We start from the raw sequence: 18,118 nt of genomic DNA on the forward strand, positions 1-18,118 counted from the left end.
ATGAGTATGTATGTCAGTTCATTGTTATCTGAGACATTATGATTGATGACAGGATGACATAAACTGTACCTGAGAAAGTATACACCCTCTAGTTATCAGAGTCACATGGAATTGTTATGCAATTGAAATGTTTGATATTGAAATTGTTTGTTAGGAGATTAAATGTAATTTTAGCTTCCAAATGAGAGAATTGGGTTTTCATAAGGAAAGGGCCCTGCCCGATCAGTGGCCAACCCTGTGAAGAGACATGGGGTTATAAACGATGAAACACCTCCTTCCCTCCTCTCCACTATATAAGTCTTTGACGAAAAGACATTCACGGGTTCCAGTACGTGAGGACTGCAGCCTCTACGTTAGAAGGACAGACGCATATCAAGAACAGAACTAAGCCCACCTCGGCGTGAGCTATGGTATGAACTGGTATGAACTTTGAGCTTATTCACTACAGAAGTGATACTTCCTAGCCGTTGAGTTAGCCGCTGCTAACGTGGGCTGGGAAAGGACGGACGACGGATCCAGTCTAACAACCAGACGAAGATACCACCACGTATCCATTACCACTACAGGAAGATCTGTTGGCCAACCCGGCCAGCATCTACGACCAATCTACCGAAGCGCAGCTCAGAGTAAATATTTATTGCATTTTCCTTTTCCAAATGGGCGGTAATTTAGAATGCATAAGATAATGTATTTACGATAGCATAGCTGCTGTTTCTTTGTTCCTAAATCTTCCCGCTCTTTCATTCAAGCCCAACCCCCTTTTCCTTTGTGTAACCAGCCATGATACAGGCTCCGTCCACTAGGACGTTTTCTGTATGACATCATTGTATTCTGTGTATTTGTAATTCTGTGTGATTAGTTAGGTATTTAGTAAATAAATAATTAAACCCAATTTTACAGTGCCTTCTCCACTGTTAGCCCAGAGTATACTCTGCTTCCTAAGAATTTAACATTGTTCAATGATCCGAAAAGGGTCTGAACAGACATATGGAGCCCCCGTGCGAGGAATCTAAAATAGGATGAAGCTTTCTTTTTGATTCAGCCTATATAAAATTGAAAAGCAGATTACATAATATACCAAGTTGATTATATACATTATGGGAATTGTAGATCGGAATTATTGGTGCGTGTGTGCTCTGGAGAATCGCCTCAGTGTTGTGCTCTGAGGTAGTCAGTGGGTAGCATACCCTATACAGTTCTGTATGAGGGTTGATAAAGCTATCTGATAAATAGCGCGTTTGGCCAAACGCTGGGCTATTTCTGCCTCGCGTGTTTCAGACGCGTGTTGGCTAGGTCATTATTAATTTCTCGAGCGAGGACAAAGACCCAGCCGATTGAAATTTAGGAGAGATTAGCTTGACCAGTTTATAAGTATCTCTCTGTCTGTCTCTCGCGTTTCGATGCGAGGAGACCACGGTGCATTTTGTTGTTTACAGCTAGTTCCGGTTATAACATCGAAAAATATCGCCGAAAAGGGTTTGAACATAATACGTTATAAGTAAAACCTTTCCCTTGCCAAGGGAATCCTATGTGAGCATTTTTCAGGCTTCAAGTAGCATTAGCTTGCTCGAGATGCTAAGCTAACAAAAGGGAAAACAGCCATTTTGTTTGTGCCACATTGTAATTCATCCGACTTGCGGAACGAAAGTCCTGCCCTGGGTACTTCCGTTGATTTCAACGTGTGCCAGCAGACTCCCCTATGAGAGTCACCAGTACTTTTCTTCAAATAATTAGTCAGGTGACACTCAAGTCGTTACTCATGATATCCAGACGGATATCGATGTCTTATTCAATTGAACTAATAAGTGAAATTGCCAGATTTACATTCTCAAGTGGATCTTTAAAAAAAAAAAAATATCCAAATTGATGAGTTTTCTAAATGAGACATTGTAATCTTTTTTCCACATTAAACTAGATGAATAAACCTCTCAGGTTAATTAAAGTTTAAATCCCAAATAGCCTATACAGGTTTGATTTATCATTAAAATTGATGAATCAGTAAAATTTGGTTTTTGCAAAACCCATTCAGTAATCCAGTACTGACAGAAGTCCCGCCCCAGCGGGAATCCCATGTGGCTTCGGCCCAAGAAAGAAGTGTACCATAGTGGGAGGTGTTCCCAACATTTAGTCTACTGTTTACACTTATGATATCGAATCAATGGAGATTGTATGGATTATCATCTCATTCAATTTAATAAGTTAAATTGTTGAACAAACCTTAATGTTCTTGCAATCAAATGAGACACTTTTAAACTTCCCATATTAACCTGGATGAAGCAACCTCAGGTTAATTCAAGTTTAATACCCAGGTAGGATTAATCATTGGCATTGATTAATTCATTCAATTTGCTTTTGCAAATTCATTCACATCCAACTTCCACATTACTGGTACAGTACTGATGGTTCGTCAACATCTATAAATAGATTAAACTTGTCTTTGCAGCTTCCAATGAATTTCAAACCCAAACATTGAAAAAAAATAGGAACATTTTTCCTCTAAATTTTTCTAATAATGTGCAAGCTACCAAAGGAGGTGGTCACCACTCCTCCGCTAATTAGTGAACCTCCACCCATAAAAGGATTCATCTCTGACCTCAGCAGCGATACCAACCCTAATTATGCCATTAGTGAAAAATCAGCCGAAATTGCGAACGCTGTCCAAAATCAACCATCAAACACAGGCTTTGTGACGGTTCTCTCCACTTTAGCACTTATGTATCGCCATCAAAGGTTGGCATCGATCCAATACCACAGTGCACAGCTGAAGCACGTGCAAGACATGGCTAACATGAGGGCAAAGGTGGAGAGAACTGAGCAACTATTGACAAAAGCAGGAAATGAAAACATTCTGCTAGTCGAGGAACTGCGTTTGAAATCGGAACAATTAAAAGTAATTGCAAATACTTATGACGATGAACGAGCACAAACTCTTGAACAAAATCGTCATCTGCAGGAACAACTCGATTTAGCCAAAACTAAATACGATGATGTCCACGCCAAACTAGATAAATCTGAAGAGTTATCTACAAACAGGAGCGCTCAACTGGACAACATGCATGCTGTTTTGTTGAATGTTACTCAAAATAACACGGTGCTCCTCAAAGCGCTGCAGACCAAAGACGATCAGTTAACGAACACAGTGACAAAGTTGGATGATAAATCAGCAGAACTTATTGAAGTTGCTGACCAAATGAATGATGAGAGAACTCAGGTGATGAGGATGGAAATATTGATTTCTAAGCAAGCAGAGGAAATCTCATCACTGAATCTCTCGCTCCGTACTCGAGACCTCTATCTGCAAACCATGACAGATAAGTTTGAGACCGAAAGGAGCAGGTGTGACACTCACGTGTCCAAAATTGGTACTCTAAGCACTCAAGTGGACTCTGCAATGCAGCAGAAGACCACCCTTAGGTACCATCTGGAGGAAATCCAGAATGGTCACGCTCTACAGCATGACTACCCATCCAAGCAACCGGAGTCCGGTACTCAAAGGAGTGAAGACGATAGGTTTCAGACATTGCATCCATCATGTGTCCCTCAGTCTTCTCCTCTTGGCCATTCGGCACTGAGTAATATGGAGCCTCTTGGCCAACAAAGCCAAAGCTTGGCTTCTCCTCTTGGCCTGTCGGCCCCAATTTCTCCACGGGATGAGGCCAATCCTCTCCGCCCGCTTGGTGCGGAATACCTTGACAAACTCGTCAAGAATTTCCCCACCTTTGACCCCGTTCCAGGTCAGCCAAACGATACTGAGACGTTCCTAGCTGACATAGAGGACGCGTTGGGTGGCTACCCGAACGCTACGGGTTCTGACAGGGTTTACCTGTTGAAGCGAACGTCGAATAGACACGTGACGAGGTTCATTCGCCTACAACAGCAACACGTGCTAAATGACTACGCTAAACTTGCCACAGCTTTGAAATTAGAATTCAGTGGTTCTGCGACTCGCAAACACGATAGCTCACTGGCTAACACAGTCAAACAAGCTCGGAACGAACACCCACAAGCTTTCTATCATAGGCTTCGTTCAGCTTACTTTGGCCTACTCACGGAAACAGGAATGGAAGAGCTGTTACCATTCAAACAAATGTGTCTGTCGAACATGTATCCCACCTTCATTACCTACTTGGGCCCTGCAGCCCACGTTGGCTTGCCTATCTTACAACTCAGAGAGCTTGCAAGCACAGCTTTTGAGGCATCAAAAGTTCACAACGCTAAGAGCCCTGACCACTCGGTTTTGAAGTTTAACCAGGAGCTCTCACTCCAGTTAGAGGGTGCATTATCAGGTATTGGAGCGTTGAGAGATGACGCACAACAACAGTTTCTACCACGAAACCATGATTCCAATAACCGCCGCGGTCGAAATAACTGTAAAGTACGTCGCCTTCAAAACGACTACCGCTACAATCGACCTGTTCGCTACGTTCCTGTACCCAACCCACACAAAGTGTCAGAACACAAGGGTAACAAAGGGTTGAAGGACGATCAAAACGTAGACCAATGTTCTCCAGAAGTCCCACTACGGGAAGAACTAAAGCGAGAACAATTTGAGAAAAGGGTAAAAGATAAGTCACAAGGACTAGACGGGGAATTACCGGACACCAGGTCCGCAGGAATTAACACCCATAGCAAGGACGTTACAGTTCAAATTTCTCCCGCTCTCATTCAAGACCCTATCCAGGGCCCGCTTGATCAAGAAACAAGCCCCCGGGCTCTGTCTATAGACTCCGATACAAAAGTTGCGAAGATAAAGGTCAACCGCTTCGTTAAAGCCAAGCCCACTCAAAATCGGAAAAGTCAATCTGCTTCCATCTGGAACAGACATGGCACATCACGTCGTTGCGAACGACCACTCCACTTTGTGGGGAATATGTCCACTAACCACGAATCTAAACGGCCATACCTGGAAACAGTCCTGGAGGACTGCTTAGCTTGTCATGCGCTAATTGATTCGGGTGCGACAATATCACTCATCTCTCAAACATTGTTTGATGATCTCAAAAGGGCTTTGAAGCCAACTAAACGTTGGTTAAAAGTGGAACGATGCGACACTAAACTTCGAGGGGTCACTCAGACTACCTCGCCTCTCACATTGAGAGTCATGCTGAAACTACACTTCCAGGACGTATCGCTCGTTCACCCTGTGTATGTTACCAGCCTCGAAACTGTAACCCTGCTACTTGGAGCAGACTTGATGGATCGGTTACTCCCATTGATGGATTGGAAAACCAACCAGGTATGGTCACAGGCCACAGTGCCTTCTCCACTGACCACACTGTCTTCCCCTAACGCTAGCTGCAATGCAGTCATTCACGAGGGGTATCTGTCAAAAGCACCCCTTGGGAAAAAGACGTTTAGAAACCTCTTGGTGCAGAATCCGATCCAAGGAGATATTACGATATCTCGACACATTCCATCAGCCAATCTGATTGACCATTCTTTTCATGATTTCGAGCCAGCTGTCTCTGTGAATGAGCAACTTCCCTCCTTCTTGCAGTCGTGCAATACGGTAGTTGAGATGAACTTCTCTTGCCCCTCGGAAACTTCCGCAATCACTGCGGCCATCTCAGCAAGAAAAACATTGATGCGCAGAGTACACTCTGCTTCCGATGATACACCTTCTGCTTTGTTGGGGACTGTCCCCCCTTACAATGACACTAATGGCGTCAGTCCAGCAACTGACCCGATGACTCCCACTGGTGAAACACTTTGCGATATCACAGACCGATATCCTCGTCTCAGTTTGCAGGTACTGAAGAGGTTGCCACACGCGGACGCGGTGGTGACTGACAGACCTCGACAGCCACTGAGGGTGTTGAAGCACAAACACCAGGAGATTTGGTTGAAAGGTTACAGCCATTCTCATAATAACGCGGCCACTGACAACTCGTACATAGGGTCCGACCTTTTCGTTTGCGCCTCGGACACCAACACCACCCGCTGGTGGGGGGGTCCCGAGACACAAAGGGGGGGAATAGTAGCCCAGACCCATGATGAGCCTCATCAAGGCCGGTGGGGGGGTCGAGACTACGGACAACACCGTACGAGGCCGCCAGAGCATAAATCAAATCTAGTTGTAAACTCCCCTATGAGAACAGTGAGGAGCAGACAGGCCCCTAGACAGGGTTTATCTTAGAACACATCTAAGATAGTTCTGAGGTGTACCACACTGGTCGTAAAGAAAGTCCAGTGGACTTGTCCACCTCCAAAACAAATGGCAACAATAGTCATTCCTTGCCATGTGTAGGTTCAACTACAATACAACTAGTAATATGCTCCAATCATGTGTTCCGGTAGATAATATTTCAGAATAAATCGATAGGACAACTGGACCCCTTGAATACCAGTACCAATACCACAGTCAGTCCAGCAACACTCAGTAAGAGGATTAGTAACATCACAAGTTAAATTGCTATTGATAATAGCGACATAGGAGTCACTCAGAGTGCAACACGGGGAAGGGAATCTCCATTGCACTCTTCCAATGGTTAACACATGCCACTAATAAATAGAACCCTCCGTTCAGGAGAAAGGCTATTAGAAGTCATGAACCATGATCACACCACATACGACTGGTCTAATACTTAGAGTACTTCCGTCGTGAGGTTAGCTCCTCCGTGGATAACATAGCTATGAAATAGACTTCATACCTACCGCCACTACAATAGTGGAAGACACCGTGACTTGTAGAAAACTACTACAGACTCCCTTGACACCAATTCTGACTGACCTCCAGGCATTGACCTGAAAATTACCTGACTACGTCAGACTCATTCTGAACAAGTTGTAATCTGCTAGGATACTTGGTTTTCTTCCCTTGACATGCGCGATTGTGTAAGCATAAACGCACATGCACAACGGAACATCCAATTAGGATTTATGCTAGGATCACTTAAGGGTCCAAGCAAAATACCAGCCTTAGTAAAGTTGAACATTTACTTCTAGGCCTTTGACTCTACAGCACTCACCAGTTTTCTAACCAGAAGTCCATAGGTCATCCTGTAGACTGCCCAAAACTAGTGCCTTACAGCTGTAGACTTATCATATAGTTGTCAACTTAGGATAGTACCCTAAGCGCCACCCCGCAAATTAGGAAAGCCCTAGATATGACATTAGACAATGCCATGATAGGGTCATTTTGCCAAGACCATGGACGTAGATAGAATACAGTCCATTTAGATGATTAAGGTGGCATAACTATTTTGTTTTGTTTATGCTTTCATTAATTGTTTCATTTTCTTTGGCACATAGAAAGTGATAGAGCCATAAACAACTCCCCCATACAATCATCAGTTAGTGCCACAACGCCGCTCATTTGGGAGGAAATGTAATGATATATTTCATGAGTGTGTGTGCGTTGTTAACCTCTTTGGTATAGGGGGCAGTATTGAGAATTTTGGAAAAAATATGTTCCCATTTTTAACTGCCTCCTACACCAACTCAGAAGCTAGAATATGCATATTATTGTTCAGGTTTGGATAGAAAACACTCTGAATTTTCTAAAACTGTTTGAATGGTGTCTGTGAGTATAACAGAACTCCTATGGCAGGCAAAAACCTGACAAGGCTTCAAGCAGGAAGTACCCTGTCTGACAAGGAGTCGTGCGTCTTACCTCTTTTTATTGAAAAGTAAGGATCTTAGCTGTAACGTGACAATTCCCAGGGCTCCAATAGGCTCTCAGAGCCCGCGAAATAACTGAAGGTTTACGAGGGAACCTCAGGTTGAAATATATTATCGCCTTTTGTAAGTGGATGCTCGGAGGACCTTTCAATGATGCGCGTGCATGAGTCGCTTCTGAGGAGAAATTTTATTCGGCTGTTTAGGCTCAATGCATACTCCCGGTCGGAATATTAACACTTCTCTATGACATAAATGGCATAAAAATTGGTTTTAAACAGCGGTTGACATGCTTCGAAGTACGGTAATGGAATATTTAGACATTTTTGACACGCCAATGCGCCATGCGCGACACCGCGAAGAAGCATTCTAGAACTCACGAACAAAACGTCGCTGTTGGAACATAACGATGGATTATTTGGGACCAAACCAACATTTGTTATTGAAGTAGAAGTCCTGGCAGTGTATTCTGATGAAGAACAAGCAAGGTAAGAACATTTTTCTTATAGGAAATGTGATTTTGGTGGAGGCTGAACTGGGTGGGTATCTAAATAGCTAGCCCTGTAATGCCGGGCTATGTACTTAGATTATTGCAAAATGTGCTTCATCCGAAAAGCTATTTTAAAATCGGACATATCGAGTGCATAGAGGGGTAATGTATCTATAATTCTTAAAATAATTGTTATGCTTTTTGTGAACGTTTATCGTGAGTAATTTAGTAAAATCACCGGAAGTGTTCGGTGGGAATGCTAGTTCTGAACGTCACATGCTAATGTAAAAAGCTGGTTTTTGATATAAATATGAACTTGATTGAACAGACATGCATGTATTGTATAACACAATGTCCTAGGTGTGTCATCTGATGAAGATCATCAAAGGTTAGTGCTGCATTTAGATATGGTTTGGGTTTATGTGACATGATATGCTAGCTTGAAAAATGGCTGTGTGATTATTTCTGGCTGGGTACTCTGCTGACATAATCTAATGTTTTGCTTTTGTTGTAAAGCCTTTTTGAAATCGGACAGTGGGGTTAGATTAACGAGATTCTTGTCTTTAAATAGCTGTGAAATAGTCATATGTTTGAGAAATTGAAGTTATAGCATTTCTAACGATTCAAAAATCGCGCCACTGGATTGAAGTGGCTGTTACGTAGGTGGGACGAAATCGTCCCACATAGCCCAGAGAGGTTAACCTCTGCCTAAGTTACTGCCCAGATATTCCAGTCTGGACGACCAGACGACGGGTCCGGAACGGCGATCCCAATCCGGACATCCGCTGCTGAGTCATGGAACGGACATCTTCATTTGCAGAGACCCTACCCGGGTCGACCACCAGAGGGGGGACTGCAATAGCAACCACCAACTGGACATCTGCTGCCCAGCCTTGGAGCGGACTTCTTCATTTGCAGACACCCTACCCGGGTCGACCGCCAGATGGGGACCACAACGATGATCCACAACCAGGACAACCCACGTTGATTTTTATGTTGGTTTACAACATGCAGGTTAAATCGCAAGATTGAACCCAACATGGGGGGACTGTCATGACGTTGGCCATGTGGGTAAGGTTTATGACCCCCCCAATAAATACCCTTCTCCCTTCCCCTCTCTCTCTGACCCTACTGAAGGACTTGAATAGCCTGTGTTAAATATAGAGAGTCTGGGAACATCAAACAAATGGGGAAAAGGAACCATCTTTTGATAATAAAACCAGTTGGAAATATGCTTGATAACGTAATGAGTATGTATGTCAGTTCATTGTTATCTGAGACATTATGATTGATGACAGGACGACATAAACTGTACCTGAGAAAGTATACACCCTCTAGTTATCAGAGTCACATGGAATTGTTATGCAATTGAAATGTTTGATATTGAAATTGTTTGTTAGGAGATTAAATGTAATTTTAGCTTCCAAATGAGAGAATTGGGTTTTCATAAGGAAAGGGCCCTGCCCGATCAGTGGCCAACCCTGTGAAGAGACATGGGGTTATAAACGATGAAACACCTCCTTCCCTCCTCTCCACTATATAAGTCTTTGACGAAAAGACATTCACGGGTTCCAGTACGTGAGGACTGCAGCCTCTACGTTAGAAGGACAGACGCATATCAAGAACAGAACTAAGCCAACCTCGGCGTGAGCTATGGTATGAACTGGTATGAACTTTGAGCTTATTCACTACAGAAGTGATACTTCCTAGCCGTCGAGTTAGCCGCTGCTAACGTGGGCTGGGAAAGGACGGACGACGGATCCAGTCTAACAACCAGACGAAGATACCACCACGTATCCATTACCACTACAGGAAGATCTGTTGGCCAACCCGGCCAGCATCTACGACCAATCTACCGAAGCGCAGCTCAGAGTAAATATTTATTGCATTTTCCTTTTCCAAATGGGCGGTAATTTAGAATGCATAAGATAATGTATTTACGATAGCATAGCTGCTGTTTCTTTGTTCCTAAATCTTCCCGCTCTTTCATTCAAGCCCAACCCCCTTTTCCTTTGTGTAACCAGCCATGATACAGGCTCCGTCCACCAGGACGTTTTCTGTATGACATCATTGTATTCTGTGTATTTGTAATTCTGTGTGATTAGTTAGGTATTTAGTAAATAAATAATTAAACCCAATTTTGTATTGCTGATTCAACTTGTTAGCCAGGGTTCGTGAAGATAACCAAGAATTTACAACTTTCATGATGAGACTGAAAATAAGATAAGGGTTAATATTGACTGCTATCGATGTAAAATATTACTAAGTATTTTAAGAGTTTATTCGGAAGATAACAGCTCTATAAACGTTCTTCTGTGGTGCCCCGACTTTCTAGTTAATTACATTTACATGATTAGCTTAATCAGGTAATATTAATTACAGAGAAATAATTTTATAAGTTAGCATGTCATATCACTTAATCCGGCATAGCCAAAGACACGACACTATGTTTGTTTATTCCATGTGTAACTCGGTTGTTGTTTGTGTCGCACTGTTTTGCTTCATCTTAACCAGGTCACAGTTGTAAATGAGAACTTGTTCTCAACTAGCCTACCTGGTTAAATAAAAGTGAAATATATATATATTTTTAAATGAACTAAAACAAAATCTTTGTACTCTCAATATGTCCAAAAAGACACTTACCATCGATGTCATCATCGTGTACGTTAAAGTACAAGTACTCCAGTCCTCTGCCTTTCATGTATTCTTCAACTCCCTGCAGTTTGGCTATGAGAGTGGTCTTACCTGCCCCCGTCTCACCTGTAGCATACATGAAACACATACGTGCAGGTAAACTGCATGCTAAGCAAAATCATTCAAATCTGTTATAGCCTACTGTAGGCTACATTAGGCCTGTAGGTCAGTTGCCTGCTGTGGCCACTGCTCTAGGCCTATATGCAGGGCCAATACAATACCTTCAGAAAATATCACTGCTCTAGGCCTATATGCAGGGCCAATACAATACCTTCAGAAAATATTCATACCCCTTCACCTTTTTCCACATTTTGTTGTGTTACAAAGTGGGATGAAAATGGATGTAATTGACATTTTTTGTAAATGATCTACACAAAATAATCTGTAATGTGGAAAAAAAATTCTAACATTTGTAATAAATATATATATATATATATATCAGCCATCGGGGGAGACTCGTCGAGGCCTGGTGACAGACGGTGTGTATATATCACGAGGCGATGGCTCCATCTGCTGGACGTGCCAGGTCTCGACGAGCTCTCCGGCCAGGACTAATTGGGGCTGATTGGGAGTTGGTGAGTAATCAAGGACTGATTGCTCACCAGCTGTGCAAGGCCCATAAAGCTGCCAGAAGGGCAGCACACAGGGAGAGTGGGGGAAGAATAGACTCCCGTATAGTTGGGGACAGTTACAGAGGTAACAGGAGTGAGTGCAGTTTTGATCCCGACAGGATACAGAAAGACCCGGAGCCCAGAAGACAGTGTCCCGGAGAGGGTCTCTTGGGGGGAGACCTATCCTTTTCTTTGATTTATTATTTAACCTCTCTGGGGTATGTGGGACGTGATCGTCCCACCTGTGGGACACACTATTCAACAGCCAGTGAAATAGCAGGGCGCCAAATTCAAAACAACAAAAATCTCAATTCAAATTTCTCAAACATACAACTATTATATCCCATTTTAAAGATACACTTCTCGTTAATCCAACCACATTGTCTGATTTCAAAAAGGCTTTACGGCAAAAGCATAATATTAGATTATGTTAGGACAGCGCCTAAACAAGAAAAACCACACAGCCATTTTCCAAGCAAGGAGAGGCGTCACAAAAACCAGAAATACAGCTAAAATGAATCACTAACCTTTGATGATCTTCATCAGATGGCACTCATAGGACTTCATGTTACACAATACATGTATGTTTTGCTTGATAAAGTTCATATTTATATCCAAAAACCCCATTTTACATTGGCATGTAATGTTCAGAAATGTTTTGCCTCCCAAAACGTCCGGTGAATGAGCACATCAATTTACAGAAATACTCATCATAAATGTTGATCAAATATTCAACTGTAATTCAAAGAATTATGGATACACTTCTCCTTAATGCAACCGCTGTGTCAGATTTTTTCCCCCAACTTTACAGCAAAAGCACACTTTGCAATAATCTGAGTACAGCGTTCAGACACGAAACCAAACCCGCCATTTTGTGGAGTCAATAAAACTCAGAAATAATATTATAAATATTCACTTACCTTTGATGATCATCAGAATGCACTCCCAGGAAATCCCAGGTCCACAATACATGTTTGTTTTGTTCAATAAAGTCCATTTATGTCCAAATATCTCCTTTTTGTTCGCGCGTTCAGTCCACTACTCCAAATGCAGGAAGTGGGCGAAAATGTCACGACGAAAAGTCAAAATAAGTTCTATTTACGTTCGTAGAAACACGTCAAACAGATGTATAGCATCAATCTTTAGGATGTTTTTAACATAAATCTTAATTTAAAAAAAAGAAAAGAAACACAGCTCACACTCACGTGAGCGCGCGCCTCTGAGCTCACGTGAGTGTGGGCTGTCTTCCTTTTCTTTTTTTGAAGACATTGGAATTGTCCGGTTGGAATATTACTGAAGATCTCCTCACTCATCTACTTCCAGGCCCTCTTGTTTGCTCCATATTCACAGTAGAAGCCTGAAACAACGTTCTAAAGACTGTTGACATCTAGTGGAAGCCTTAGGAAGTGCAAAATGAACCCTAAGTCACTGTATACTGTATAGGGAATCACTTGGAAAAACTACAAGCCTCAGATTTCCACACTTCCTGGTTGGATTTTTCTCAGGTTTTTGCCTGCCATATGAGTTATGTTATACTCACAGACATCATTCAAACAGTTTTAGAAACTTCAGAGTGTTTCCTATCCAAATCTACTAATAATATGCATATCCTACCTTCTGAGTCTGAGTAGCAGGCAGTTTCATTTGGGCACACTTTTCATCCGGACGTCAAAATACACCATTGAAACCGAGCTAATCCTACTCTGTCCGTGTCTGATCTGTGTAAACATCTTGACCAAACCCCCTGGTCTGCAACAATAAATAAATAAAATAAATAACACACACACACACACACACACACACACACACACACACACACACACACACACACACACACACACACTCTTGATTAGATACGTTTTCAAGCCCCTGAGTCAATACATGTTAGAATCACCTTTGGCAGCGTTTACAGCAGTGAGCGATTTCAGCTTAAGAATTTGGCACACCTGGTTTGCACATAACTATTTTTTTAATTCTTCAAGTTGATTGTTGATCATTGCAAGATAGCCATTTTCAATGTCGTCTTGGTAAGCAACTCCAGTGTATATTTGGTCTTGTGTTTTAGGTTATTGTCCTGCTAAAATGTGACCATCTCCCAGTTTCTGCTGACTGAACCAGGCTTTCTTCTAGGATTTTGCCACTGCTTAGCTCTATTACATTTATCTCTATCATTAAAAAAAAATCCCTAGTCCTTGTGTAATGACAATGACAAGCATAACCATAACATGATGCAGCCACCACTATGCTTGAAAATATGAAGCGTGGTACTCAGTGATGTGTTGGATTTGCCCCAAACATAACACTTTGTATTCAGGACATAAAGCTAATTTCTTTGCCACATTTTTTGCAGTTTTATTTTAGTGCATTATTGCAAACAGGATGCATGTTTTGGAATATTGTTATTCTGTACAGGCTCCCTTCTTTCACTGTCAATTAGGTCAGTATTATGGAGTAACTTCAATGTTGTTGATTGCTGATGCCATTAAACTAACTGTTTTAAAGTTAACATTGGACTCATGGTGAAATCCCTGACCGGTTTCCTTCTAATGATGTGCAGTTTGCAAACAATTTGTTATTTTTGAACAACTCTTTTTACTGACTCGAGTCATGACTTGTTTGAGTGACTCGTTCATTTAAAAAAGGCATAAATTGGCTCCTAGTTGTTCGTTTGACCTGCTAGTGCTGGCCGCAATTAGTCAGTCCTACAGCAGGATTAACCTGTTGGGGATAGGAGGCAGTATTTGCACGGCCGGATAAAAAACGTACCCGATTTAATCTAGTTACTACTCCTGCCCAGTAACTAGAATATGCATATAATTGTTTGATTTGGATAGAAAACACCCTAAAGTTTCTAAAACTGTTTGAATGGTGTCTGTGAGTATAACAGAACTCATTTGGCAGGCCAAAACCTGAGAAGATTCCAAACAGGAAGCGCTCTCTCTGACTTTTTCTTGACCTTCTTGATCATCTCTAACCAAAACAGGGGATCTCTGGCATGACGTGACATTTTCTAACGCTCCCATAGGCTCTCAGAAGGTGCCAGAACGATGAATGGTGGCTTTGCAGGCCATGGCTGAAAAACAGTAGCGCATTTTGTAAGTGGTCGATCTGAGGACAATGAGACTGGAGGCGCGTGCACGAGCCGACACCATGTTTACTTTCTCTCTTTGAACGAAAACAACGACTCCCGGTCGGAATATTATCGCTTTTTTACGAGAAAAATAGCATAAAAATTGATTTTAAACAGCGTTTGACATGCTTCGAAGTACAGTAATGGAATATTTTGAATTTTTTTGTCACGAAACGCATCGGGCGCGTCACCCTTCTTTACCCTTCGGATAGTGTCTTGAATGCACGAACAAAACGCCGCTATTTGGATATAACTATGGATTATTTGGAACCAAACCAACATTTGTTATTGAAGTAGAAGTCCTGGGAGTGCATTCTGACGAAGAACAGCAAAGGTAATCAAACTTTTCTAATAGTAAATCGGAGTTTGGTGAGTACCACACTTGGTGGGTGTCAAAATAGCTAGCCTGTGATGGCCGGGCTATCTACTCAGAATATTGCAAAATGTGCTTTCACCGAAAAGCTATTTTAAAATCAGACATAGCGAGTGCATAAAGGAGTTCTGTATCTATAATTCTTAAAATAATTATGTTTTTTGTGAACGTTTATCGTGAGTAATTTAGTAAATTCACCGGAAGTGTTCGGTGGGAATGCTAGTCACATGCTAATGTAAAAAGCTGGTTTTTGATATAAATATGAACTTGATTGAACAAAACATGCATGTATTGTATAACATAATGTCCTAGGATTGTCATCTGATGAAGATCAAAGGTTAGTGCTGCATTTAGCTGTGGTTTGGGTTTATGTGACATTATATGCTAGCTTGAAAAATGGGTGTCTGATTATTTCTGGCTGGGTACTCTGCTGACATAATCTAATGTTTTGCTTTCGTTGTAAAGCCTTTTTGAAATCGGACAGTGTGGTTAGATTAACGAGAGTCTTGTCTTTAAAATGGTGTAAAATAGTCATATGTTTGAGAAATTGAAGTAATAGCATCTCTAAGGTATTTGAATATCGCGCCACGGGATTACACTGGCTGTTGAGTAGAGAGGTTAAGAGCCAATTCATGCTTGATCCAAAATGTGGTTGGAGGCGCCTTATGGATGGTTTGACGCAATTGAGGAGCCCCCGGAAGCACGCAGAGGCCAAATTGAGCTCCATACCGCATCGCTGTGCGCCTCTCAAATTTTGTAACAATGTGGAGGGCTCTGTATACAGTTGAAGTCGGAAGTTTACAAACACTTAGGTTGCAGTCATTAAAACTAGTTTTTCAACCACTCCACAAATTTCTTGTTAACAAACTACAGTTTTGGCAAGTCCGTTAGGACATCTACTTTGTGCATGACAAGTCATTTTTCCAACAATTGTTTACAGATTATTTCACTTATTCACTGTATCACAATTCCAGTGGGTCAGAAGTTTACATACACTAAGTTGACTTTGCCTATAAACAGCTTGGAAAATTCCAGAAAATTATGTCATAGCGTTAGAAGAATCTGATTGTCTAATTGACATAATTTTAGTCAATTGGAGGTGTACCTGTGGATGCATTTCAAGGCCTACCTTCAAACTCAGTGCCTCTTTGCTTGACATCATGGGAAAATCAAAAGAAATCAGCCAAGACCTCAGATAAAAAAAATGTAGACCTCCACAAGTCTGGTTCATCCTTGGGAGCAATTTCCAAATGCCTGAAGGTGCCACATTCATCTGTACAAACAATACTAAGCAAGTATAAACACCATGAGACCACTCAGCCATCATACCGCTCAGGAAGGAGACGCGTTCTGTCTCCTAGAGATGAACGTACTTTGGTGCAAAAAGTGCAAATCAATCCCAGAACAGCAGCAAAGGCCCTTGTGAAGATGCTGGAGGAAACAGGTACAAAAGTATCTATATCCACAGTAAAACAAGTCCTATATCGGCATAACATGAAAGGCCGCTCAGCAAGGAAGAATTCACTGCTCCAAAACCGCCATTAAAAAAAGCCAGACTACGGTTTGCAACTGCACATGGGGACAAAGATGGTACTTTTTGGAGAAATGTCCTCTGGTCTGATGAAACAAAAATAGAACTGTTTGGCCATAATTACCATCGTTATGTTTGGAGGAAAAAGGGGGAGGCTTGCAAGCCGAAGAACACCATCCCAACGTTGAAGCACAGAGGTGGCAGCATCATGTTGTGGGGGTGCTTTGCTGCAGGAGGGACTGGTGCACTTCACAAAATAGATGACATGAGGAAGGAAAATGATGTGGATATATTGAAGCAACATCTCAAGACATCAGTCAGGAAGTTAAAACTTGGTTGCAAATGGGTCTTCCAAATGGACAATGACCCCAAGCATACTTCCAAAGTTGTGGCAAAATGGCTTAAGGACAACAAAGTCACGGTATTGGAGTGGCCATCACAAAGCCCTGACCTCAATCCCATAGAAATTTGTAGGCAGAACTGAAAAAGCGTGTGCAAGCAAGGAGGCCTACAAAACTGACTCAGTTACACCTGCTCTGTCAGGAGGAATGGGCCAAAATTCACCCAACTTATTGTGGGAAGCTTGCGGAAGGCTACCTGAAACGTTTGACCCAAGTTAAACAATTTAAAGGCAATGCTACCAAATACTAATTGAGTGTATGTAAACATCTGACCCACTGGGAATATGGTAAAAGCTGAAATAAATCATTCTCTCTACTATTATTCTGACATTTCACATTCTTAAAATAAAGTGGTGATCCTAACTGACCTAAGACAGCGAATTTTTAGGTGGATTAAATGTCAGGAGTTGTGAAAAACTGTGTTTAAATGTCTTTGGCTAAGGTGTAAGTAAACTTCCGACTTCAACTGTAGCTCCACATTGACATGATTGTTTGACGATAGGCGAGGGTGGGAGGTCCTGTATAAACACAAACTCATTTCCTTGACAACATCCTTCACAACAGCTCTGTGCTGCTCGGTGAAGCTCAAGAAGTATGAACGCCCTGACTTCTGCAGAGGCCGTGTCATCGTAAATGCTGCATGGCCAATGCAGACGTCGGAATGACCAAGCAGCGCCTTTCATACACGCTCCTCCGGCTCAGCAGCTCCAGAGACGTGCCCTAACTGTCCGTCATATTTGCACAGGGAAATAAATCATGAGCATAGAGAAGACAGACATGTCTAGAACTGATCATTGGTCGTATGGTGCAAGAATGACTGCATTTAATTGATTTAATGTTAAGATGGACACAGCTTAGTAGAACCAAACCATACACAGCCTCTGCTCAGCAAACTCCAACTTGAGAACGAATCGTTTGGTCGGTTGCAGTTCGTGAACGGCTGAACTCTCACGGCAGTCAAGCAATGCATTCCGCCAAGAGTCGTTCACAATCTAGTCCGGTAGCAGCCACAGCTAGATGGACCTCGTTTCAAATGTATGCAGAAATAAATGTAATTTGTATGCCTAGCAATTAACAAAATGTACATTGTTTAAAAGCACACATTTACAAGTCCCAGTCACAAATGACAGCTCCAATAAGCCCCCTACTGTGAACGACAGTCTTCAGTTCATCATTTGCAATTTGCCGTAGAGCTGTTGTTAAGGATGTGACCAATCACGTCAATGCAGAGCCATACCGAGCCCTCCCCATTATTACAACATTTGAGAGGA

General features: G+C 42.1%; 1 protein-coding gene across 1 annotated transcript in view; it reads right to left on the reverse strand.

Annotated features, from left to right (window-relative positions):
- The window catches only part of LOC115177483 (cytoplasmic dynein 1 light intermediate chain 1), a 31,884-nt gene that overhangs the window by 12,290 nt on the left and 1,476 nt on the right, over window positions 1-18,118 (reverse strand). The window contains exon 3 of the mRNA XM_029738294.1: window positions 10,751-10,867. Coding sequence (XP_029594154.1) covers window positions 10,751-10,867 — 117 coding nt within the window. The remainder of the gene's footprint in view (window positions 1-10,750; window positions 10,868-18,118) is intronic.

Source organism: Salmo trutta, chromosome 37 (assembly GCF_901001165.1).
Source record: "Salmo trutta chromosome 37, fSalTru1.1, whole genome shotgun sequence".
NCBI lineage: Eukaryota > Metazoa > Chordata > Actinopteri > Salmoniformes > Salmonidae > Salmo > Salmo trutta.